The sequence below is a fragment of the Talpa europaea genome (assembly GCF_964194135.1).
Source record: "Talpa europaea genome assembly, chromosome: 12".
NCBI classification, from domain to species: Eukaryota; Metazoa; Chordata; class Mammalia; order Eulipotyphla; family Talpidae; genus Talpa; species Talpa europaea.
This window is the reverse complement of record NC_140079.1, coordinates 18960999-18986703: the sequence shown is the minus strand read 5'-3', so window position 1 is coordinate 18986703 and position 25705 is coordinate 18960999. Positions and strand designations below refer to the sequence as shown.

Below are 25705 nucleotides of genomic sequence, written 5' to 3'. Positions count from 1 at the left end.
GAAGGCGGGGTCTTGGGGCACTGCTGGGGCACCAGGCTAGCCCATCAATTCTAAGGCTCCACAATTCACTCCCCTCTGCACAGTACAGACAGGGCTGGGCTACAAAGGCTGCCAAGAGCCTCCTCACTCCTTAGCCAAAGCTGCCCGAAGTCACCGCAGCTAAAAAGGTCCAGGCGGTACCCAGCAACCCGAGGGGGAGGGAAGGCACACAAATGCAGGACATGCATACATTCCTTGTGTAGCTGAAGTCTCATTTTTGTGACTCTACAACAACCCCCCATCAAAGACCAAAACTATGTAAATAACATTCAATTCAAAAAATATGTGTTCAAATGTAGAAAAATATACAAGTGGCACAATACCTATAACACAGGGAAAGGCAATGAATATTTTCTCTTAAAAAAACCCTACTAATTTTTAATCTTAGATCCCATTACATTATCTTGAATCAGCAAAGTATGAGTCAAGAGTCTAATAAACATTAATTTTATAATACTCTTTATTTGATTAAAGAATTTGCCTTCTGTGTACACTGGAATGTTATATTCCCTATGTATTTTACAGGGTTACAAAACATCTCTCGTTTTAAATATTACCCCAAAAGTAATTTCAGAAAAAAAGGGTTTTGTGAAACTAAGCCTTTTAAAAAAATCATATGGACAAGCAACTCTCAAACAAAACTGGATTAATAAGATTTCTTGTCGTCTACTTAACTACATGACAGATTTCTTGTTCCAGTCCCCTTCCTCAAAAAAACCTCATGTGGAAACCAAGCTAGAGATAAGGGTTCTTCCCTGATGCAGTTAAGGGAAAGGGAAAGGCCAGAAATTTCTTTGGCAAACAATTCCATCCATGGCCATTTGTGTGACTGCTTTAAGTACACTAGACTGGTTGCAGGGAAGACCAGAAGTTGTTCCGAGTGGGTACTCTCCGGCCAGTTGAAAGTGCAGGTCACCTAGTCATCCGCCTCTTCCCCCTACCGGTGGCTGCAATCTGGCAGCAGCTTCGCCAACCCTACTAAATGCAACATTGGGTTAAAAGTCAACTCTGGATTGGCCGATGTAGTCTTTTCCATTGAAAAAATAATAGGTGACATAGGGCTGAAGAACCACCACTACTTGATGACATTCAATAGAAAAGGATTAGAGGAGGAAAAGAAAGGATTTTTGAGATTGTAGCAACAGATAGGCTGGTGAAAAGTGGACAGACTGAAGGAAATGGAGTTTATACCGGCAATCTCTACTTAACAATATAATCAGCTGCCTCTTCTAATGTTAAATCCTGGTGGTGGAAAGGAGTCTCCTCATAACTTATAGCCCATGGAATTGGCAAAGAGACTTACTGAACCCACAGCTTCCAAAATCATAACCTCATCTCTGCTAGAAAGGAAAGAACTGAGAACAGCCAGGAATGGGAGGTGGTGAATGTGAGGAATGTGAATGGATTACAAAGATGGTGAGCTGTTATGTTTTAGTTGAAGTACACACAAATGTGGAGAACTGGAGGCCTGAGTAGCCCGAGCAGCAGACATGATTACCTGTGGATATGAAATTCCTAACTGAACTTAACCATTCTTCTCCCAGACATACTGAAGTGGGGGCTGTGGCATTTGAAAGCTGTTTTTCAGCTGTCCTCAACATAGACACAAGTAGGACTCACAGTACTGTTCTAAAATGAAGGGACAGACCCAAAAGGAAAACCATTTCGCAAGGAGTGGAAGGATAACTGAATAGAGGAAAAGGATATAAGACATCCTTCTCTTTTAACTTCTAGACCCCATGTCCCTTAAAAGCAATTCACCTGTATAATCCAAAAACCCAAGAACGGATTAGTTCAACTTGTCCCAGGAGTGCCTGACAAATACAATGCCTATACACAGATACGCTGATGCTTGACTGAACGCATAGAAAGAAAAAAACTAGAGGAAAGGAATAAGAAAGATTAAAATTTTCTGCAGAGAAAACTTCTAAAAAACATAGTATGAAATGTAACTGTATTTAAGATTTAAGTAAAGGAGCAACTAGGTGAAGACAGAGAAGCTATTTTTTAACTGGGAGCACTCTCTGGAAAGCTTGTTTTCTTGCTGGCCAATAAAATCTGCCAAAGAAATAAGCAGCCTTTCCCTTCATGTTTGTGTCATTTCTTTGCCAATGAATGTCTCTGTGACACCGAAACACTGAGGGTGTGAGTTGAGGGTCCTTGCGCGCAGAGAATCGTGCATTGTATCAGAAGTAAAGGGTCTCCAATGGCTTGTAGATTTGGAAAAAACTCTTTCGGCCACTGTTGGCTTCTTCTTTATTAATTTGATATTTTTCCTTTTCGGTTCCTTCTTGGTATTACAGGATTTCATACTTATCCACTAGGAAAGTGGTCTCTGTGGAAAACCTTACGGGGCTGTTTCCATCTACTTGGGTCACTTTGGTAACCTAGGAAAACAAACAAAAGAGTAAAGTAAATCAGAAGGAGAGTTCCAAGGTGCTAAGTTCTCAGTACAAAACAGATGAAATTCCCTAAAAACAGTATTAAAATCTCAGAAGTACTAAAAAAGTTGAATTCACAGCTACAACTTACATCATCATTCCCCCCCACTAACACAACCAGTTTGTTCTCTAGATCAAAAATACAAGTATTGGGATGATTAAAAGGTCCAGAATGAGTGGCCACCCAATTCTTGCCCTATAAAACCTATTCAGTTCATAGACATTCTATCAGAGTAATCAATTAACATTTTAACCCAAAATACACTATTCTAACTCTTTTACTCTCGAAGTCTCACTAAGCTACTTCAGCATATTTATTTGCTAGCTATGACTGGTCCTTCTAATGAGATCTCATCTTTTTATTAACAATGAATATCTAGTTTTATGAATTACCTGTAATAATGATGTCAGTAACGGCAGCAACACAATACCTGAACCACTAATTCACATTTTCTAATAAGGCTTTGAGAGAGCATTTATACTGTCATACTCTTCACAAGATCCCAAACAGGAAAATTTCTATCTAATGTCTTTGGTTCAAGAATGTGCTCCCAATAACTGATAGGGTTATGCCAATAAGTGACAAGGAGTGAGGCGTCAAGGAGGGAAGGAGAGAGAGAAAACACCAATGAGCTGCTCTTTGCAATCATCCAATAGAGGAAATTATAAATCCCAACACTTGTAAGAGAGACAGAGGCCATTTGGAAGATAGTATCAGAATAACATACAAATCAACAAATCAAAGGGGAAGACAACAATATAAACTGGGTGCTTATAACACAACTTCAAAAACTGGAGAAACAGTGAGTTCAAAATAATGATCGGGCCTCCCCTGGTGGCGTAGGCGGTTGAGCGCTGCACTGTGAAGCTGTCCGCAGCCTCTGCAGTGCTGGTTTGATCTGGGCCGGGCGGCGAGGGTCCCACGTGGCCCAGCAGACCTCTCCTGTTGCGCTCGCTGCTCCCCTCAGCAGTGTATTTCATCAGTCTGCCTGTTCTGTTCCCTGTTCTGTCTCTGGCGAACCCTCTCACCCCCCCTCATACCTCTGGCCTGTACCCCGGTTCTTGTATAAATAAATCTTTTAATTAAAAAAAAAAAAAGATCTAGGGCCTCCCTGGTGGCACAAGGGGTTAAGTCTCAGCACTATGAAGCTATCAGCAGCCACTGCAGCACGAGTTCGAGTCTAGCCAGGCAGACCTCTCCTATCTTGCCCGCTGCTTCCCTCAGCAGTGTATTTCAATCTGCCTGTTCTGCTCTCCACTCTGTCTCTGGTGAATCCTCTCACCAACCTCTCCCAACCCCAGCACCTCTCAACTCTAGCTTACACCCCAGCAATTGTATGCATAAATAAATAAATATTAAAAAAAAAAATCTAACTGTATAGTTCATAAATTTCCATTACTCTGCTTATGATTAAAGACAGGGTTTTACAAAGGAACTGACTCTTGATATTCTGTTATCAATGTAGAGAAAATATGAAACAAATAATTCAAACACTGTATCAATTTGTATTAAAATCACATTTTTTTGGGTAGTAATTTTGGTAGTAATTTTCAAACAAAAAAGTGTTCTTTCATTCCTTGGTTCAAATCAAGTGATGTTACAAAACCCATTAGAAAACCATGTATTGGGTGTTTTGCAAATGGATTTTAAAATACCCAATTATAAAAAAACAGGTAAGTAGGAGATATGAACCCTGCATAAATCCATAGGTATTCTTGTATGTATTCAATTTCCTTACTCTTTTGACAGGAAAACTGAAGTAAAACTGGTGAGAAACTTGATCAAGCTGATATAATGAGTCAGTAATGGAACCCGCTGAAGACACTAGCTTTTCTCATTGTTTTTGCTCTGACAAACTCACTCTGCTGTTTACCTGGCATCTGTCCTATAGTTTTCCCCATATAAGCCCTTTATTAAAATGGGGTACCTCTATTCAGCAATCAAAAAAGATAAACTCATGCCATTCGCAGCAACGTGGAAGGAACTAGAAGGAATTATGCTCAGTGAAATAAGCCAGAAGGAAAAAGAAAAATATTGGATGGTTTCACTTATAACAGAAATATAGGGAAACCAAATAAGACATCAGTGTAAAAAAAAATAATAACAGTACAAAACACAACAAAGCAAAAACAGACAATTATAAACCAGAGACATACTGCAGGGGAGGAGGTGGAGAGGGATGAGAGGGAGGGAGGGAGGAGCACAAGGGACTGTGGTGATGGTGCACGGGTGCCTTGGGGAAGGAAATTCTATGGGGACTCAATCTGAGGGGTGGGGGGAAGCAAATATTGTCAAAAAAATTTAAATTAAAAAAAAACACACAGTGCTCACTTCAGCAGCACATATACTAAAAAAAAAAATACAAAAAAATAAAAAAATAAAATGGGGTACCTGTATGTTACAGTAATTCTTTTTGGAGATGAAGGAGACTTGAACGGGGAAGAAGTCATTGGGCTGCCCAGCAATGCTGAACTCAAGGCTGCCACTCTTATTTTTGGCATCAATCACTGGCAGGCACCACTCCAAGGTATTTCGCCGACTGTCATGTCGATACTCGCCATCGATCTCACCAATCACAGGTGCACCGACGCCAGACCTGTCATGAGAAACATCCATGTCAAATTAACTGTCCAGAGCCAGAAATCTGCAAAGGAAAACCAACCAAAAACGTCAGTTGTTCCTCAAATTCTACCTATTATAGTCTTTAAAAAAATATTAAGCATCTACCCAAAGGACACAAAAACATTAATTCAGAAGGATACCTGCACCCCTATGTTTACTGCAGCACCATGTACAAGATATGGAAACAACATAAATGCCCAAAAACAGATGGCCGGATCAAGAAGATGTTGTACATATACACAATGGAATATTACTCAGCAATCAAAAAAAGATAAACTCATGCCATTCACAGCAACATGGATGGAGCTGGAAGGGCTTATGCTCAGTGAAATAAGCCAGAAAGAAGAACATTGGATGGTTTCACTTATAGGAGGAGTGCAAGGAAACTAAATAAAGGATCAAGAAAAAAAGTAATTATAATAAAAAACAAAATTAACAGGCAACTAAAAATCAGAGACATTCTGCAGGGGAAGAGGAGGGAGAGGGATCAAAACAAGGGAGGGAAGAGCACAGGGACTATGGTGATAGTGCACGGGTGAATTGGTGGTGGGAATTTTGTTTTTATTTTTTGAACATTTATTTATTTATTTATGCATACAAGAACTGGGGTACAGGCCAGAGGTACGAGGGAGGGGGTGAGAGGATTCACCAGAGACACAGCAGGTAATAAACAGGCAGGCTGACAGAAATACACCGCTGAGGGGAGCAGCGGGCGAGACAGGAGAGGTCTGCTGTGCCATGTGGGTAGCTCCCTGGCCAGCCAGGTATCGGGGATCGAACTCATGCTGCAGAGGCTGCAGACAGCTTCATGGTGCTGTGCTTAATCCCTTGTGCCACCAGGGAGGACTGGTGGTGGGTATTTTACAGGGACTACACCTGAGAAGAGAAAGCATACATTGTATAAAAAGGAAAAATGATGTTACATAGAACCATAGTTTGCAGATATGCCTGTGGGCTACCTTCTAATTTATGGATTAGATTTAGAGCTACTGGGGAACTCAGACTAACATATGTATAAAGTGGGCTATCTTTCAAAAAATCCTCCACCAATGGTTTGCTGCCCTGTTAAGAAGTCATTTTAATAAAATGTTACATAGGGGGCCTCCCCTGGTGGCGCACAGGTTAAGTGCTGGGCTGCAAAGCTGCCCACAGCCTCTGCAGCGCTGGTTCGATCCCCAGTCGCCAGCGAGGGTCCCACATGGCGCGCAGACCTCTCCTGCCGCCCAATGCTCCCCATAGCAGTGTATTTCGTCGGTCTGCCTGTTCTATTCCCTGCTCTGGCTCTAGTGAATTCTCTCACGCTCCCATGCTTCTGATTGTACCCAGTGCTTGTATTAAAATAAAAAAAAGTTACACAGGCAGCAGTGGTGGGGGGGAGGGGCTGGGGGGGAGGGAACAAGTTATTAAGAGTGTGTTTGGGGCCTCCCTGGTGGCACAAGGGGTTAAGCATAGCACTATGAAGCAATCTGCAGCTACTGCAGCATGAGTTTGATCCTCGGCCAGGGAGGTGACCCACATGGCGCAGCAGATCACTCCTGTCTGGCCCATTGCTCCCCTCAGCAGTGTATTTCAGTCAATCTGCCTGTTCTGCTCCTCGCTCTGTCTCTGGTGAATTCTCTCACCCCCCATCACCTTTGGCCTGTACCCCAGTTCTTGTATGCATAAATAAATAAATCTTTAAAAAAAAAAAGTATGCGTGTTTTGGGGAGATTGCGATTTCAAAAACCATATTGTAGTTATTTAGAATGGAGATGAATTTGGGCCTTTCAGAGGATGTTTTTAAAAGGTTTTAGAATGTTCCAAAACTCATTACAGTTGCAGCTTCAGTGATTTACAATCCATTAGGTGCACTTTTATATGATAAGTGAAAGCACAATTACCCCTGGGCAAAATGGGAACATGATGGGAGACGTAGTTGTCCATAATCCAGAAGATAACCAGGGCTAGTAGGATATATTTTGCACCCCCACACATGGCCGTCAGGCAGTGTTACCTACTCCTACACATTCTAAATTTACCATCTTTTAATTTACCAGTAACACTCAATGCTTACATTAGGGGCAAGGTAAATAATGGAGACAAAGAAAACTTTAGGGGTGATTTAACAAATTAACTCTTCACTCAATTTTATGGTTCCACTGCATGTGTTTTCTCTCTTTACTCTTGTTCCAATTTTGATTCTGATCTTCTCTAATTTGATCAGTTCTAGACAATAGGGTAAAATGTTGTCTAAGGGTCTTTTCTGGAGACTATTGCAAAATTGAACTAAGACACAGGAAACCACCATAACCACAATTATGGGGTAGATGGAGAGGCTCAAAAATTATGGCAAACTAAAAATAGTCTAGTAAAATAAATCTTGACAAAACAAAACCCACATCTGTCACCACACCCAAGTCCTACAGCAGTTCAAGGTAGCCACCTATTGTTCTAAAAGATGATGAAGCTGTGAAGAATAATATGGTTTACACCATCTTACTGGTAATAAAGTCTCTTAAAAAATAGAAATAAAGAATGTCTAAAATCAGATCTGGTCATATGAATGCCTAATTATCAAAAAAGGAAGGAAAAAAAAAAAACCCCACAAATTAAATTAGTACCATGTAATAGTAAAGATATTATAAAAAACACATTCACTGGGTATTTATAATTAAGCTCTTCACTTAATCGTGGGAGAAGGTATTGAGAGGTATCAAAGAAGAGCTGGGAGTCACTGGTGAAATAAGACTAGTGCATACTCTCTGGAAATGCTACTGTGGAAATAAATTGAAGATAAAGAGAAGTTCCAGGGCCTCCCCGGGTGGCGCAGCGTTGAGCGCGAGGGTCCCACATGGCACAACAGACCTCTCCTGCCTCTCCCGCTGCTCCCCTCAGCAGTGTATTTCGTCAGTCTGACTGTTCTGTTCCCTGTTCTGGCTCTGAATACTCTCATCCTCCTGCGCTTCTGACTGTACCCAGTGCTTGTATAAATAAATAAATCTTAAAAAAAAACAACAACAAAAAAAGAGTAGCTCCAGATGATACTAGAAAGTAGATAATTTAAATATACAACAAACACGTATTGAAGTTAAATTTTAAATTCTGGGGAATGATTGACATTTTCATTACTTTAATTATGCTGATGGTTTCACAAGTGTGTGTGTGTGTGTGTGTAAACTTGCCAAACTGTGCAATTTAAGTATGTACAGTTTACTACATTTGCTAAACCTCAATAAAGCTGTTAAAAAATTTACCGAAAATTATTGTAGATATCTTGATTCAACAAGAATTAAGTTTCTATGAAAACATGCTCTTTATCTGCAAGTTTAGAAAGCAAAGTGAAAAGAAAAATTCAGTCTGAGAACCTCAATTTCCTTAAGAGTTACAAAACATACCAGAGAAAGTTTGAGAAGTGGCTCTGCCTTCTGGAAATCTTCACTACTACATGAACAAACTGAGGACCAACATCTGAAAACCACACTTAGGAGTAACAACTAGCTTTTGTTTCATTTGGTTTGAAGTGAGAAAAAAATCACTCTTTTTGAAGTGTACAGTTCCAATGCACTTTGACAAATGTATGCATTCATGTAAACATCAATAACAGTCAAGTCAGGACATTTTCAGCATCTCCAAAATCTCCCTTATATACCCTTGCAATTAAATGCCTTCTTCTTTCTGATTTCTGCTCTAAGTATATCACCTTAACCTTTTCAGAATGTCATATAAATGGGATCATATAGCAGACAGCCTTTTGTATCTGACTTTACAACTAGCCTTTTTAAGAAGCAAATTATCTTAGAATCGACAGTGAACTAAATGCTGCCTACAAATTGAATTCCAAAAGACTAGTTCTATAAACCTAGTAAAGAAAAAAAAAAGATTATATGTGGAACATTACTTACGGGAGTGGAATGGTGATAACCACATCATTCAGCTCTAAATTATCTTCTTGCAGCTCATATTCTATGTTGACATCACAGCCATTTCCACTCTCTGAGGGCCAGCAATTAACTGAGGAAAGAAGCAAAGCAGACTTACCAGATCATCAGAAAAAGTGGAGGAAAGTTAAGATGGCAATCCAAAATGACAGCCGCAGGCATTAAACATTCTAATATAAACTATTAAAAAAAATGATTTCAAATTAAAGCTATTAAAAATTAAACTTAATGATTAAAACACAAAATGCATGACTAGTCCATTTTGAAAGAAAATTATTTTTATGAAAAAAGAATTCTGTTATAGCAATGAAGATATGTGTGTATAAGCCAAGGCTATTTTGAGTTCTCAATGGAGACTAGCTTAGTGGGACAGGCCAAAAGCACTTACTTGTTAGTGGAATAAAAGATTCCTCTGTGGTTTGTAGTCTCCATTTTAGCACCCCTACGTCACTGTTGACTGGAAATGACTTCTCTGGATTTTTTAGGCCAATCAGAGATTCTGCAGTGAAAAGTTTTTTATCCACATTTGGATGGGTCTGAAATGAAAAGTAAAAGAAAACTTCTGAGGTCCAGACATAAAGAGAGGAAATAAATCCCCTCTGGTCTTACACAGCCTACAATCTACACATCTATAACAGGGTATGTAAAAAATTCTAGTTTTTTTTTTTTTAAATATTTATTTATTTATACCAGCACTGGGTACAGTCAGAAGCGGGGGAGGGTGAGAGAATTCACCAGAGCCAGAGCAGGGAACAGAACAGGCAGACTGATGAAATACACTGCTGAGGGGAGCAGCAGGCGGCAGAAGAGGTCTGTGCGCCATGTGGGACCCTCGCCCAGCGGACGGGGATTGAACCGGCGCTGCAGAAGCTGTGGGCAGCTTCGCAACCCAGCGTTCAACCGCTGAGCCACCGGGGAGGCCCAAATTCTAGTTTTTTTTTTTCCCTCTTTTCGAAGACTTTTTTTTAAAGATTTATTTATTTATGCATACAAGAGCTGGGGTACAGGCCGGAGGTATGGGGGGGTGAGAGGATTCACCAGAGACAGAGTGGGGAACAGAACAGGCAGACTGACTGAAATACATTGCTGAAAAAGTAGCAGATGAGACAAGGTCTGCTGCGCCATGTGGTTCATCCCTGGTCAGGGATCCAACTTGTGCTGCAGTGGCTGCGGACAGCTTCATAGGTTGCATATTAACCTCTCGTGCTATCAGGGAGGCCCTCGAAGACTTTCTTTTTTTAAGATTTATTTATTTATGCATATAAGAGCTGGATGTAGGCCGGGGTGGGGGTGGGGGGGCGCCGTGAGAGGATTTATCAGAGACAGAGTGGGGAGCAGAACAGGAGGATTGAGACAGGAGAGGTCTGCTGCACCATGTGGGTCAGCCCCTTGGCTGGGGTCGAACTCTTTTTTTTTTTTTTTTTTAAATATAGTCATTATATTTTAATCTGATTGTAGATAGAAAGTGTAAACTCCATTTATTTATTTATACAAGCACTGGGTAGAGTCAGAAGTGCCAGAGGGTGAGAGAATTCACCAGAGCCAGAAGCAGAGCAGGCAGAGTGACGAGGAACACTGCTGAGAGGAGCAGCGGGCGGCAGGAGACATCTGCGCGCCCTGTGGGACCCTCCTCCGGTGGCCGGGGAGCAGCTGGGGATCGAACCCGCACTGCAGAGGCTGCGGGCAGCTTCGCAACCCAGCGCTCAACCGCTGCACCACCAGGGAGGCCCTGGGGTCGAACTCTTGCTGCAGTGGCTGCCAATAGTTTCACAGTGCTGAGACTCAACCCCTTGCACCACTAGGGAGGCCCTATTTTATTTATGCATACAAGAATTGGGGTGCAGGCAAGAGGTATGGGGGGGGGTGAGAGGATTCACCAGAGACAGAGTGGGGAGCAGAACAGGCAAATCTACTAAAATATGCTGCTTAGGGGAGCAGCAGGACACACAGGAGAGGTCTGCTGTGCGATGTCCCTGGCCAGGGATTGAACTGATGGCGCAGTAGCCGGCAATAGCTTGACAGCACTGAGACTTTAACCCCTGTGCCACCACAGAAGCCCCACAAGTTAATAGTTTTGGTAATTGAAAAAGTTAAAAACCATTAACCAAGTTCTTTCCAGAATTACTACAAAGAGAAGAGTCTCATGATGGGGGTCAAGCTAGCCAAACAGAAGACTAGGGTCAGACACTAATGAGTTGCCTGGGTCAGACAACAGGCCTGACCATATACTAAAAAGGGAAGGAGAAGGAGAAGTTCTATGGGACGTTTGGTTGCCCATTTTGCCAAGAGCTAAAACTGTTCAAACTAGACCATCTGAGACAATATGATCTTTTTTTAAGATTTATTTATTTATGCATACAAGAGCTGCGGTATCGGCCAGAGATGCAGGGGGTGAGAGGATTCACCAGAGACAGAATGGGGAACAGAACAGGCAGACTGAAATACACTGCAGAGGGGAGCAGCGGGCAAGACAGGAGAGGTCTGCTGCACAATGTGGGTTGCTCCCTGGCCAGCCGGGGATTGAACTTGTGCTGCAGAGGCTGTGGATTGCTTCATAGTGTAGTGCTTAACCCCTTGGGCCACCAGGGAGGCCCCAATCTGATTTTTTTTTTTTTTAAAGGAAATCAGATTTGGAGAAAAAAGGGGAAAAATACCTTTGGAAAGCAGTCTATATATACTTTAGGAACCAGCAAAGTCACTAAGAAATAATACATCAGCACTACTTATATTATACTATTATAGATAATAACACATTCTTTCCCTGAAAAGGCTTTGTTCTTATGACAGAGATATTAAGATCAGCCATCAAAATAAAATGTGACAAGAAAACTGTAAATCTAAGGAGGGTCTCATACATATCATACATAGGTAGGTGAAATATACATATTTATTGTGTAAGGATTTTATGCACTTTTCAAATATGCCATTAGGTATTTTCCTTCAGTTAAAAAAAAAACCACACAGGCATTGATAGTTTATATAGTGGCCACAGAAAGCATAAATTTAGTAGTATTATTTGCTTTAATAAAATACCTCCCGATGAAGTTTAATGCATCTTTTTTGGTAAGTATGCTGTCATTTCTTAGATTCTGCTATGGCCTTTCATTCAATTCCAGTATTAAAAGGCCCTTTCTTTTTCTTTAAACTTTTTTTTTTTTTTTTAAGATTTATTTATGCATACAAGACCTAGGGTATAGGCCAGAGGCACGGGGGTGGGGGGGTAGGGGTGTGTGTGTGTGTGTGAGAGGATTCACCAGAGACAGAGTAGGGAGCAGAATAGGCGGATCTTCTGAAACACACCGGGGAGCAGGCAAGACAGGAAAGGTCTACTGTGCCATGTGGGTCAGCTCCCTGACTGGGATCAAAGTCATGCTGCAGTGGCTGGCGATTGCTTGATAGTGCTGAGACTTAGCCTGCATCACCAGAGAGGCCCTTAAAGGAACCCCCCCCTCCTTTGAAGATTTACCTATTTATGCATACAAGAGCTAGATGGTAGGCCTAGAGGTGCAGCGGGTGAGAGGATTCACCAGGGACAGAGTGGGGAGCAGAATGGGAAAATTTACTGAAATACACTGCTGAGGGGTACAGCAGGTGAAACAGGAAAGGTCTGCTGTGCCATATGGGCTATCCCCCCTAGATGGGGATTGAACTTGTGCTGCAGTAGCTGCGGATTGCTTCACAGTGCTGACACTTAACCACCACCAGGGAAGCCCTTTAAAAGACTTTTTTAATACAGGTGCTGTCAATCACTCTCAGCCATCTTGGGAAGAAATGTTTCCTCAAGTCATCAACTGCACGTAACAAGTTAATTTCTTTCCTATGACATAAGCTATATAACCTAAATAATTTTCTGTGATCTGTGGTTCATGTGAGGAATTTCAGTTGAGAAAGAATTGTGTTAGGTAAGCAAGCAAATATCTTACTCCCTTTTCAAAAACCTCTGCATACCTGCAGCTGCACCCCTTTCTTATCTTCATTTTCCACATGAAGACGAATTCGGCCAAATTTATCATCTGAGATCCTAAGCATGATCATGCCATGTAATTCCATATTTTGTAATCCTCCATCTCGTCCACAGGTTAGTGTGATCTTTTCCTCAATCTTCATGTGCACACTGCAAAGAAAAAGCAAATTTTTTTTTTTTTTAAAGTCGTATTTATTTATACAAGCACTGGGTACAGTCAGAAGTGCGGGAGGGTGAGAGAATTCACCAGAGCCAGAGCAGGGAGCAGAACAGGCAGAAGGACCGAAGTACACTGCTAAGGGGAGCAGTGGGCGGCAGGACAGGTCTGCGTGCCATGTGGGACCCTCGCCCAGCAGCCGGAGATTAAACCTGTACTGCAGAGGCTGCAGGCAGCTTCGCAGCCCAGCGCTCAACTGCTGTGCCACCAGGGGAGGCCCGAAAAAGCAAATTTGTTCAGAAAAGTAGAAACCATAAAAAACTCCAAGGTTTAATGGTAATTAGCCACCAACTTATTTTAAGATGCTACTACTGTCTGTATCAAAATTTAAAGCATTATACTTTGTTCCAGTAATTTCTCATACTACAAGATAAATTCTCACCCATGCAAAAACAATCTATTAAAATATTCACCAAAGAACCATTTGTAATAGCAAAAGTTCAGAAAATAACTTAAATGTCCACCAATAGGGAACTGCTTAAATACATAAATACATCAACAAAAATGAATGCCAACCAGTTGTTGGGGAGAGACGGGGCAAGGAGTTGAGATGCAGCACAGGTTTGATCCCCGGCCAGAGAGGTGACCCACATGGCACAGCAGACCACTCCTGACTCGCCCGCTGCTCCCCTCAGCACTGTATTTCAATCTACCTGTTCTGTTTCCCACTCTCTGGTGAATCTTCTCAACCCCTACACCTCTGGACTGTACCCCAGTTCTTACATGCATGCATAAATAAATCTTTTTTAAAAAGTGTATTTGTAAGTAATTTTTTCCTTTCCTTTTATTTTTATTTTTTAAAAGATTTATTTATTTATGCATACAAGAGCTGGGGTACAGGACAGAGATGCGGGGGGTGAGAGGATCCACCAGAGACACAGTGGGGAACAGAACAGGCAGACTGACTGAAATACACTGCTGAGGGGAGAAGTGGACGAGGCAGGAGAGGTCTGACTCACCATGTGGGTTTCTCCCTGGTTGGCCGGGGATCGAACTTGTGCTGCAGAGGCTGTGGATTGTTTCATAGTGCAGTGCTTAACCCTTGCGCCACCAGGGAGGACCTCCTTTCCTTTTTTTTAAAAAAGATTATCTATTTATGTGTGGAAGAACTGGGATGTAGGCCAGAGGTGCGGGGGATAAGAGGATTCACCAGAGACAGAGTAGGGAAAAGAAGAGGCAGACTCACTGAAATACACTACTAAGGGGAGCAGCAGGCGAGACAGGAGAGATCTGCTGTGCCATATGTGGGTTTTCTCCCTGGCCAGGGATCAAACTCAGGCCGTAGTAGTGATAGCATTGAGAATTAACCCATAGGCCATAAGGGAGAGACCTTGTAAGTAATTTCAAAAATTAAAATTATACCAGGAATACAGATATACCCTTTTTATCTATTTATTTATTTTTTAAAAGATTTATTTATTTATGCATATAAGAGCTGGGGTACAGGCCAGAGATGCGGGGGGAGGGGTGAGGGGGGTGAGAGGATTCACCAGAGACAGAGTGGGGAACAGAACAGGCAAACTGACTGAAATACACTGCTGAGGGTAGCAGCGGGCGAGACAGGAGAGGTCTGCTTAGCCATGTGGGTTGCTCTTTGGACAGCCGGGCGATCGAACTTGTGCTGCAGAGGCTGCAGATTGCTTCATAGTGCGGTGCTTAACCCCTTGTGCCATCAGGGAGGCCCCTTTTTACCTATTTAAATACATGTTATCTTATTTATCATTTGCATAGTTCTTTCTCTCTCTCTAAACATTATATAAAGATATGTATATATTTGATTTTTTTCCCCTGGACCATTTAGTGACAGAATATAAATATCATAACCTTTTATCTCCCTAAGACTAGTGTATTTTGCAAGAACAGGAACATTCTTTTACATAACCAAGGTAAGTTATTAGCTTCACAAATTTATATTGAAACACTACAAATCTACCATCCATATGCCAATTTTGTCAGCTGACCTAATGATGTCCTTTATAGCAGTACAGATTCATTCTAGGATAAAGTATTGCCCTTAGATGTCATGACTTTATTGTTTCAAATAAGGAAATTCTTATTTCCAGAGTAAGTGAAAAAAGGTAATTAGAAAATGTAACTACCATTACTATAAGGAGGAGAAAAATAGAATATGTACATGTTTATTCAATTACAGATAGACTACTCCCCCTTAGGAATACACACAGAAAAACTAGTTAACACTAGTTTACTCCAAAAAGAGAAACTGGCATGGCTAGGTGGGGAGTTTACTGTAATAATTTTTGAACCTTTCAAATTTTGAACTGTATGAATACATAACAATAAAAAATAAGCTAAAAGGTATCACTCCTGTGGGCAATTATTAAACACAATCTATCCGGATTCTTGTTTAAAACTATTTTTGGCTGGGTGGACTGCAGAGGCTAAAAAGAATACTCTGGCATCCTCCTTATTCTCTGTTCAACTTCTAAATCTTCCCAGAAATAAAGGCACAAGACTCAAGATCACGAAGAGTGTCTCAAGACAATGAAAGCTCCCATTTACCTTCACAAGAGTATGTTCCATACACAAGAAGTATTTATTTAGAAAATAGGGTCTCAAACATTCTCTAATATCTTTTTTAAAAGGGTCAAGTATCTGTCTCATTTAAACACTAGGAACAGCACAGCCGCTTTAGTGATTTAAGAGATTTATTCTGATGTAAGCCCTTCCATTTCATAAACAAGAGGTATACAAAATACTCCTCTTTTATGCACACCTGATAGAGGTATCCTCTCAGCTCATCTTTCACTTGACCTCAAAACCATCAGCAACAGTAGAAGGTCTGGGCTTCAAAACAAGAAATCTGAGTAATGAATATGTGAACTTGATAACTACCACTTAAAAATGTTACCAGCCAACACCCCAGTCATGAGATAAGAGACAAATCCAAATCGATATTGGGTTAAAAACTTAAAAAGTGAGGGCCTCCCCGGTGGCGCAGCGGTTGAGCGCTGGGTTGCGAAGCTACCCGCGGCCTCTACGGCGCCGGTTCGATCCCCGGCTGCTTCCGGGCCACCGGAGGAGGGTCCCACATGGCGCGCAGACCTCTCCTGCTGCCCGCTGCTCCCCTCAGCAGTGTCCTTCGGTCCTTCTGCCTGCTCTGCTCCCCGCTCTGGCTCTGGTGAATTCTCTCACCCTCCCGCGCTTCTGACTGTACCCAGTGCATGTATAAACAAAACAAACAAAGAAAGAAAGAAAGAAAGAAAGAAAACATGCCTCTATAAAAAAAAAAAAAAAAAAAAAACAAAACTTAAAAAGTGAAAGATGTTGATTTACTGTTAAAGATATTTATAAATTTTATATTAAAGACTGATTCCCCTTAAATTTTGATAAGAAAAAGACATCAATATATACTGGAGGGATTCATCATAGTTCCAGCCTTCCAGTTCAAGTCATAGAGACAAAGTATACACTAGGCATGAAGACAAGTTATTTTTTAATTTAGCCAGCAGAATTGATAGAAGTTCCAGACTTCACATAAAATAGCTGTTGATCCTAAAGTACATCCTAAGTCTTTTAAGTCAGGAAAAATTAAGACAGAAAAAGAATTTATAGTGCGCTGAAATAAAAACTTCAAACATTATGTGGTCTGTTCTTACTGAAAAAGTTATGACTTGGGCCTCCTCGGTGGCACAGCGGTTGAGCACTGGGCTGCCCGCAGCCTCTGCAGTGCCAGTTCGATCCCCCAGCTGACGGCAAGGGTCCTACATGGCACACAGACCTCTCCTGCCACGCCTGCTGCTCCCCTCAGCAGTGTACTTCGTCACTCTGCCTGTTCTGCTCCCCACTCTGGCTCTGGTGAGTTCTCTCACCCTCCCGCGCTTCTGACTGTATCCAGTGCTTGTATAAATAAATTAATTAAAAAAAAAATTACGACTTACCTTTCCATATTAATGGGTGGAGCATGTACTTTGTTTGCTTCAGAGGTTCGCTTGCCCATATTGGAGGACACGATAGTTTCACCTTCAGATTTCAACTTGTCCACAAAATTATCTACTTCCTTTCCTTTGGCTCCAAGTTTCAAAGCCTTGCTGGGGCCTGAAGGCCTAAGTGAAAGAATACAAAATAAGAAAAAATACATACATGATTAAAAAATAATAACCCAAGATGATAGAAGTTTCCCCTGAAGCTTTTCTTTCAGAGGAATGTGAAGACCTTGAGGGAAAAGTCCAAGTTACTTAATGTTTAGTGTACAACTAGACTGTTCCTTGCCCCAAACAGCCAATGTGTCACTACAAATTTAAGCTTCAAGTATCCAAACACCAAAGACATACTTTTTTTTAAAGATTTATTTTACTTATTTATGCATACAAGAACTGGGGTGTAGGCCAGAGGTGTGGGGGTGAGAGGATTAACCAGAGACAGAGTGCAGAGCAGAACAGGAGAGACAGGAGAGGTCTGCTGAGCTGAACTCATGCTGCACGTGTTCAAGTCCCAGCCAGGAAGATACCCACATGGCGCAGCAGACCTCTTTTGACTTGCGCGCTGCTCCTCTCAGTAGATCTACCTGTTCTGCTCCCCACTCTGTCTCCAGTGAATCCTCTCACCCTCCACACCTCTGGCCTCTACCCCAGTTCTTGTATACATAAATAAAAAATCTTTAAAAAAAACACAAAAAACAAAACAAAACAAAAAACAAAACAAAACTCGTGCTGCAGTGGCTGCTGATACCTTTGTAGCAGTGAGACTCAACCCCCTGAGCGATCAGAGAGGTCCCCAAGGATATAATTTTATAAGCATGTGTAATGTGATAAAAACTTTGTGCCTTCCATCCAAATAAACATATCTGTGCATAAACTTTTGCATATAATTTCTATTTTTTCAGATTTCCCCCTGAAATCCATCATGAGTACTAAGACTAAAAATCTACATTCCATAAACAGTTACACCCTCAAATATTTCTTCCTCTCTTAAAATAAGGCAACTTTCATAGGAAACACATCACAGTATAATTTATAAAAGAACTTTCACACAAAAGGAAAAATACCACACTGAGGTTTCACCTTATCCCTATATCCTCAAATTTATTTTTATGCTTTATTTCATCAAATCACTCATTATTTACAGCTGGCTAGAATCAGACATCACTGCAAAATACACACATACAGGCTTCATCTGCCATTCTAGGCTACTAGTGATAACATGGATTACACCTGGGGCCTCCCTGGTGGCACAGGGGTTAATGTCTCAGCGCTATCAAGCTATCACTAGCCATTGCAGCATGAGTTAGATCCCCTGCCAAGGAGCTAACCCACATGGCGCAACAGACCTCTCGTCTCACCCTCTGCTCCCCTCAGCAGTGTATTTTAGTAGATCCACCTATTTTGCTCCCCACTCTGTCTGTGGTGAATCCTCTCACCCCCTTGTCCTATACCCCTGTTCTTGTTGTATGGATAAATAAATCTTTAAAAAAACAAACAAACAAACAAACAAAAAACCCATGGATTATACCTGGCTGGTGCAGGTGCCACTTTTGGTTTATCAGTTTCAATGATAGTCTCTGTGATCATGGTAGCTGAGCTACCCCCAGACACTGCAGAGCTTCCAAATCCCCCAAATCCTGGTGCTTTTTTGCCCAGTCTCTCTGCATCTCTTCGGGCCTGTTGTAATTCCTTTGCTTTACGCCGCATCTCAGCCTTGGCTTCACGTTCTTGAGTCTACAAAAAGAGACACATATGAATATAGCTTTTAGTACAGTACATATTAGCAAAAGGAGGAAAGAAAATCAGATAGCAAAGTCTTAAAAGAAGATACACAAATTACAAACTGGCAGTCCCAGGGAAGACCTTATTTACCTCTCTGACAGCTCTGAAAACCTTCTCTTCGTGAGAATCCATTTCTGTAAAGGTTCTGATCTGTGCCAGGTTAACATTCTCCCGGTATCCCAGGGCAACGATTTCATCAAAAGCAAAAATCAAGTCAAAACAGTGCTCTGATATTTCATTCTCCTCTAAGGCCCGGCAATATTCAGGGATCTAATCATGAATAACAATGGAAAATATTAAGAATTTATCAGCAATTATGTTTTTCAAGCCTTACTTGTTGGGGTCGGGGAGGTCAATCACCTGGACTTTCTGAGTTGATCCCTAAAGACTGAGTGAAGGTATGACGTAGGAGCCAAGAAGCTGAATTTTTTAAAAATATCCCACAGGTGGTCTAATGAATGCATTTTGAGAAACCAAGATCTACTCACAAATATTTATTAAGCAGCTATTACACCACCAGGTCAAGGTTATTCTTCATTGTAGGGATAAAGAAGGAACAGGTAATTAGTCTGTGCCTTGTGGAGGTGGTGTTTATAATCTAAGAGGAACAGAAAACATCAGGTACACAAATGTAGACAGCCAGTGACTGTCATATATAAAACAAAGCATGTGAGCATGACTTGGAGACAAAGAGGGCCTCTCTCCGAGGTAACTATGGAACAACAGGAAAAAGTCAGTCAGTAAACAACTGGGGGAAAAGCATCCAGTTGGATTTCCCATTTTCCCTAAGCTCCCTTTGGCCCAAACCCTCCCAAGAGCACTGCAAAGGAAACCAAGTGCAGGAGAACGAAATTCTTTCCTTATCATCAAGGCTTTTAGAGCCAGCAGAAACAGGACTGGAGATGGCAATGGGGAAGCATCTAGAAGGCTCCTTCTCTCCTTTGTTAGGTGCCAGTGGCAACTCCCTGCCTTCTGAAAAACCTGGTACCTATTTCCTCTCCATCAACGAAGTGTTCCTAAAGTGCTGGGCCCAGCCAGAACTTCAGGCTGAGCCAGGGGCTATGACAATGCTCAGTCCTCTTAGCACTTCAGGAGCACTGTCCATATGGGCAGGGTCTTCAGAGTATCCTTTCTAAGTCCAGGTCCCTGGGGATCACAAGGACAGGGTGAGAGACCAGTCCCCAAGATTATGGAGAACGTGACATCACCTAAGAGGCTAATTCCCTTCCTGACAGGCTGGACAACACATAAGGAAGACATGGGCCTGGGACCTTTTAGGCGGGAAAGGGGAGTCATGTGGCACATGACACTTGAAGAGCAGGTAGACAGCTAGGGCTAGAGGCCTGAGGCACTTCTTCTTGAAATGGTCTGCCACATCTAGGGCAGCTATGTTGTGGGCAGCTGTGATCAGGTGAATGACACTGATGAGGGCCAAGTCTTATCCTTTAAAGTATAAATTTCAATAAACTCGATTTCCATCTGTATTTTAAATAAGACTTTGGCATAAAGGCTCATCTAAAGAATAATAGCTAAAAATAGGACCAAACGAATGTCAGAACTTCAAAGGCAGAATAGAGTAATTATTCAAAAATTTGGAAGCAGAAGTACAGTTCTTTCCTTTAGGACGCTCATAGCCTAAGAGCATGCCCAGTAAATGTTGAATGTATAGGAGCAACAGGCTGCTGGGCTGGAGGGTGGCAGGCATGAAGTATGCAAACTGGTAAGCTTAGCTGCTGGTGGGGGGAGAATCACACAGAAAATTTAAAAACAAACAAACAAAAAAAACTTTTTTAAGTAACCCACTATTATAGAAGGAGTATCTTACCACTCTTGAGAAGAGCCTTAGGGTCTCCAGATCTTCTAAGATATTGCTATTTTTGGTAGTAATCAGTACCATGTACAGTTTCTCCATAGGCTGGTAGACATATCTTACACTCTCTGTTTCAACAAATGTATGTTGTTTTCCAGTGTTCATGAGCTTTGGAAAAGCTGCTAACAAGCCCTCAATCCGAGTTCGGGTCATCTCCACAAACTGTCGTGAAACAATAGCCTTTCCTGCTTTCGTGCAGACAGCTGCTGCCAACAGCACCTGCCAGGAACATTATAAATAAGTACCAATTAATTATTTCTTCACATGTTCTTGCAACATCCTCATATCGTCTAAGGAATGACATATGCAGTTATTTAGTGACATGACCCTCCAACTCAAATTCACTACTTTTTCTTTTTTTAAAGATTTATTTATTTTTGCACACAAGAGCAGGGGTACAGGCCAGATGTGCAGGAGGGTGAGAGGATTCACCAGAGACAGAGTGGGGAACAGAACACGCAGATTGACCGAAGTACTCTGCTGAGGGGAGCAGCAGGAGAGTCAGGAGAGGTCTGCTGCGCCATGTGGGTATCTCCCTGGCCGGGGATTGAACTCTTGCTGCAGTGGCTGTGGTTGGCTTATAGGTTGTATCTTAACCCCTTGTGCCACCAGGGAGGCCCAGGAGGTAAGAAAATTAAGTACAGTATTTAACAGTCTTTTCAGTGCAGGAACCCAAGGGTTCACAAATAACAAAAAGACTATTTACACATTTTGGAAGCTTCAATGCTCAACTACAAAATCTGAAATTCTTGGTCAGGTTTCTAAGTTTTATTTATTTTTTTTAAAGATTTATTTATTTATGCATAAAAGAGCTGGGGCACACGCCAGAGGTGCAGGGGGTGAGAGGATTCACCAGAGACAGAGTGGGGAACAGAACAGGCAGAGTGACTGAAATACACTGCAGAGGGGAACAGCAGGCAAGACAGGAGAGGTCTGCTGAGCCAGGGTTTCTAAGTTTTAGAGAAACCTGTCCTCTAAATAGGTGAGCAACGTGAAGAAAAAACAAGTTAATCTATTTGAATAAAATTTTCTTTGTGTTCAATACATCAGTAAAATTTTATAATGCTTATAGGAAAACAGTTTATGTTGGAAAGGTGTTCGATCTGTATCTTTCACAAATAATTTCTCTCTACAAAACAGATTTTTCTTTCTACTTCAAGTGAAGATGGGGCAGATATTATCATATGAAATATCTCAAGAAATACTGTCAACTCCTCTATTTCCCAAATAAGTTAAAAAGAAGCAGATTTAAGGAAGATTATGTTTGTTTCTGAGTCTATCAACTCTACTTTGAAACTCACCACAATTATACAAGCTTAAGTCACTTTTATGTTATGGAGAATCAATTACAGTTTAAAAAGTACTCCCACAGGGCCTCCCTGGTGGCTTAAGGTCACAGCTCTATCAAGCTATTGCCAGCCACTGCGGCATGAGTTCGAGCCCAGCCAGGGAGCTGACCCACATGGCACAGCAGACCTCTCCTATCTCCCCTGTTGTTCCCCTCAGCATGTATTTCAGTAGATTTGCCTGTTCCGCTCCCTACTCTGTCTCTAGTGAATCCTCTCACCCCTCCCACCCTTGCACCTCTGGCCTACACTCAGTTCTTGTATGCATGAAAAAAAAAAGCAGAAAATGTTAGAGGTATAAAATGAGCTTGCTTAGAAGTTCAAAAAGTTACATATTTATTATTATTATTTTTTATATTTATTATTTTTTTAAATAAATAGTTTTGTACTTAGGAAATTTATCTTTCACCTAACTTTGGAAACTTTTGGCATCACCCAGGCATGAGACAAAGATATACTAAAGGCAATAAAGGATTAAAAAAAAGGGGGGTGGGTAATAAAGGATACCATGGGAGAGGGAAAAAAAGCACTTATGGACCCATATTCCACTCACGTCTTTAGCTTTACTTACTTTTTTTTTATTGTTGTCTATTGAATTTTTAAAATTTCAGCTTTACTCAGGTATGACTGACATAAAAAATTATAAGGTATTCAGAGTGTACACTGCAGTGATTCCATGTATTTAACTTTTTTTTTTTTTTTATAAAGATTTGTCTATTTATACAAGGACTGGATACAGTCAGAAGTGCGGGAGGGTGAGAGAATTCACCAGAGCCAGAGCAGGGAACAGAACAGGCAGACTGACGAAGAAATACACTGCTGAGGAGAGCAGCAGGTGTGGCAGGAGAGGTCTGCCACGCCATGTGGGCCCCTCACCAGCAGCCGGGGATCGAACCGGCGCTGCAGAGGCTGCGGGCAGCTTCGCAGCCCAGCGCTCAACCGCTGTGCCACCAGGGGAGGCCCCCATGTATTTAACTTTAAATAAAATGTATGATAAAGAGTTCTTCAAATAATAAAAATATTGGTACACAAATAATATCTTAAATCACTGAGAAGAAACTGGCCTAACCCTATCACCAGGCAAGAATATTTGTTCAGATAACTAAAACCAAACATATTTAAGAAATATGATTTCACTTTTTTTTTTCAACCACAGGAGGTTTATGTTTCAACTATCTACCTACAGATCTTCCTTCACTACAATGGGACAGATCCTGATAAACTGAAAATCTCTTAAGCCAAAAAATTAATTTAACAACTCAAACCTGTGAAACATCACAAGCTTAGCCTACCCTACCATAAACATGTGTACAACACTTATATTAGCCAACAGTTGTGAAAAATAATCAACACAGTCTATTTTATCATAAAGTGTTAGGTTACATGTAATTTATTGGAAATTGTACTGAAGTGAGAAACAGAAAGACCTAATGCATATCGAATGCATATCACTTTCCACACCACTGAAAAATCTAAGTTGAATTATTATAAACTGGGGACTGTATTTCTGGCAAAGAAAAAAAAATGTAGCTCCTACTTCAGCTTATCAATGACAAGTAGAGAAGTTAGTGTAATGGTTTACTAAAGGTTTATGTGCCACATTATATCCAAATAAGGTTAAGATTTTGCCCCAAAATTAACCCTCAGGAGAGGGTATGTATCACATAAAAACTTCCACAAATGTTCATAGCAATTTTATCCAGAAGTGAGTAAACAAGATGTGGTACACTTATACAATGGAATACTATTTGGCCATAAGGAATAAAGGATATTATAAGATGCATGGACTGTGGGAAAATTGTATTTTTTAAAAAAGATTTATTTATTTATGCATACAAGAACTGGGGTACAGGCCAGAGGTGCAGCGAGTGAGAGGATTCACCAGAGGCAGAGGGGGGAACAGAACAGGTGTATTGACTGAAATACACCGATGAGGGGAGCAGCAGGTGAGATAGGAGAGGTCTGCTGTGCCGCATGGGTCACCTCCCTGGCCAGGGATTGAACTCCTGCTGCAATGGCTGTGGAGAGCATCATAGTGCTGCATCTTAACCCCTTGTGCCACCAGGGAGGCCCTGGAAGTATTATGTTAAGTGAAAGAAACTAAATATAAAAGGCCACATCCTTTGCGTTTCCATTTATATGAAATACCCAGAAAATGCAAATTCACAGAAAGTAGATCAGCAGTCATCTGGGCCTGGCTAAAGGAAGATGGGAGTAACACTAATGAGTGTAGGGTTCCTTTATGGGGTTATGAAAATGTTCTAAGCTTAGACAGCAGTAATGGTTGCCTAACTCTATGAATATACTAAGTCTACAAAATACTGAATTGTGCTTTGAAAGGCTAAACTTTACTATATATTACTAACCAATGTTACTTCAAGAAAAAATTGAAGAAAGGAAGGCCTAGCCTTTTGGCTCTCTGAGCAGCACAATGGCAGTGGCAAAAACAAGTGCCCTATGAAAGGACCCTATAAAAAGGGACCTATAGAAAGAAAGCGGCTCATCCATTTTCTAAGAAAGATTGGTATGATGTGAAAGCACCAGCTATGTTCATTATAAGAAATTTTGGGAAAATAATAGTCATGAGAGCTCAAGGAATCAAACCCTATCGCATGGCCTCAAGGGTTGTGGTCTTTCATTTGTTTTTCCAAGGGTTATGTTTTTGAAATGAGCCTTGCTGATCTTCAGAACAATGAAGTTACATTTAGGCGAAAAAAGCTTATTACTGAGGATGTACAGCACAAAAAATGTCTTTCATGACACATATTTCCATGACAAGATATGTTCTGGTAGTTCTTGTCTATGCCTAGGCAGGTGTTTCTTTTTACAAACATTTATGGGGTCCTTCCTGGTGGCTCAAGGGGTTAAGATGCATCCTATGAAGCTAACCGCAGCTACTATAGCACGAGTTCGATCCCCAGCCAGGGAGAACCCACATGGCACAGCAGACCTCTCCTGACTCACCCGCTGCTCCCCTCAGCAGTGTATTTCCTGTTCTTTTCCCCACTCTATCTCTGGTGAATCCTCTCACCCCCTGCACCTCTGGCATGTACCCCTGTTCTTGTATGCACAAATAAATAAATCTGGGCCTCCCCGGTGGCGCAGCGGTTGAGCACTGGGCTGCGAAGCTGCCTGCAGCCTCTGCAGTGCAGGTTCAATCCCCAGCTGCCAGTCGAGGGTCCCACATGGCGCGCAGACCTCTCCTGCCGCCCACTGCTCCCCTCAGCAGTGTACTTCGGTCCTTCTGCCTGTTCTCCTCCCCACTCTGGCTCTGGTGAATTCTCTCACCCTCCTGTGCTTCTGACTGTACCCAGTGCTTGTATAAATAAATAAATCATTAAAATTTTTTTTATTTAAAAACAAATAAATAAATAAATCTCAAAAAAACAATTTTTTCCTTCCACAAAATTAGAGAGTCAGCTCATGCTGATGTCAAGACATCAAGACAGGGCCTCCCCTGTGGCGCAGCGGTTGAGCGCTGGGTTGCGAAGCTGCCCGCAGCCTCTGCAGCGCCGGTTCGATCCCCGGCTGCTCCCCGGCCACCGGAGGAGGGTCCCACATGGCG

General features: G+C 41.6%; 1 protein-coding gene across 3 annotated transcripts; it reads right to left on the bottom strand.

Annotated features, from left to right (window-relative positions):
- Nucleotides 1–2336: 2336 nt before the first annotated feature.
- On the bottom strand, nucleotides 2337–20962 carry ARCN1 (archain 1; the record flags this gene model as incomplete). Of its 3 annotated transcripts, none has more annotated exons than XM_084249555.1 (9): nucleotides 2337–2426; nucleotides 4873–5077; nucleotides 8985–9093; nucleotides 9409–9556; nucleotides 12969–13134; nucleotides 17101–17265; nucleotides 18671–18876; nucleotides 19015–19194; nucleotides 20753–20962. In XM_084249555.1, 9 exons carry the CDS (start codon nucleotides 20945–20947, stop codon nucleotides 2337–2339), a joined length of 1464 nt encoding a protein of 487 aa, XP_084105681.1. The 3 variants fall into 3 exon arrangements, with proteins under 3 accessions (XP_084105681.1, XP_084105680.1, XP_084105682.1); XM_084249554.1 differs by having other exon boundaries at nucleotides 20750–20947; XM_084249556.1 differs by lacking the exon at nucleotides 17101–17265 and having other exon boundaries at nucleotides 20750–20962.
- Nucleotides 20963–25705: the final 4743 nt, after the last annotated feature.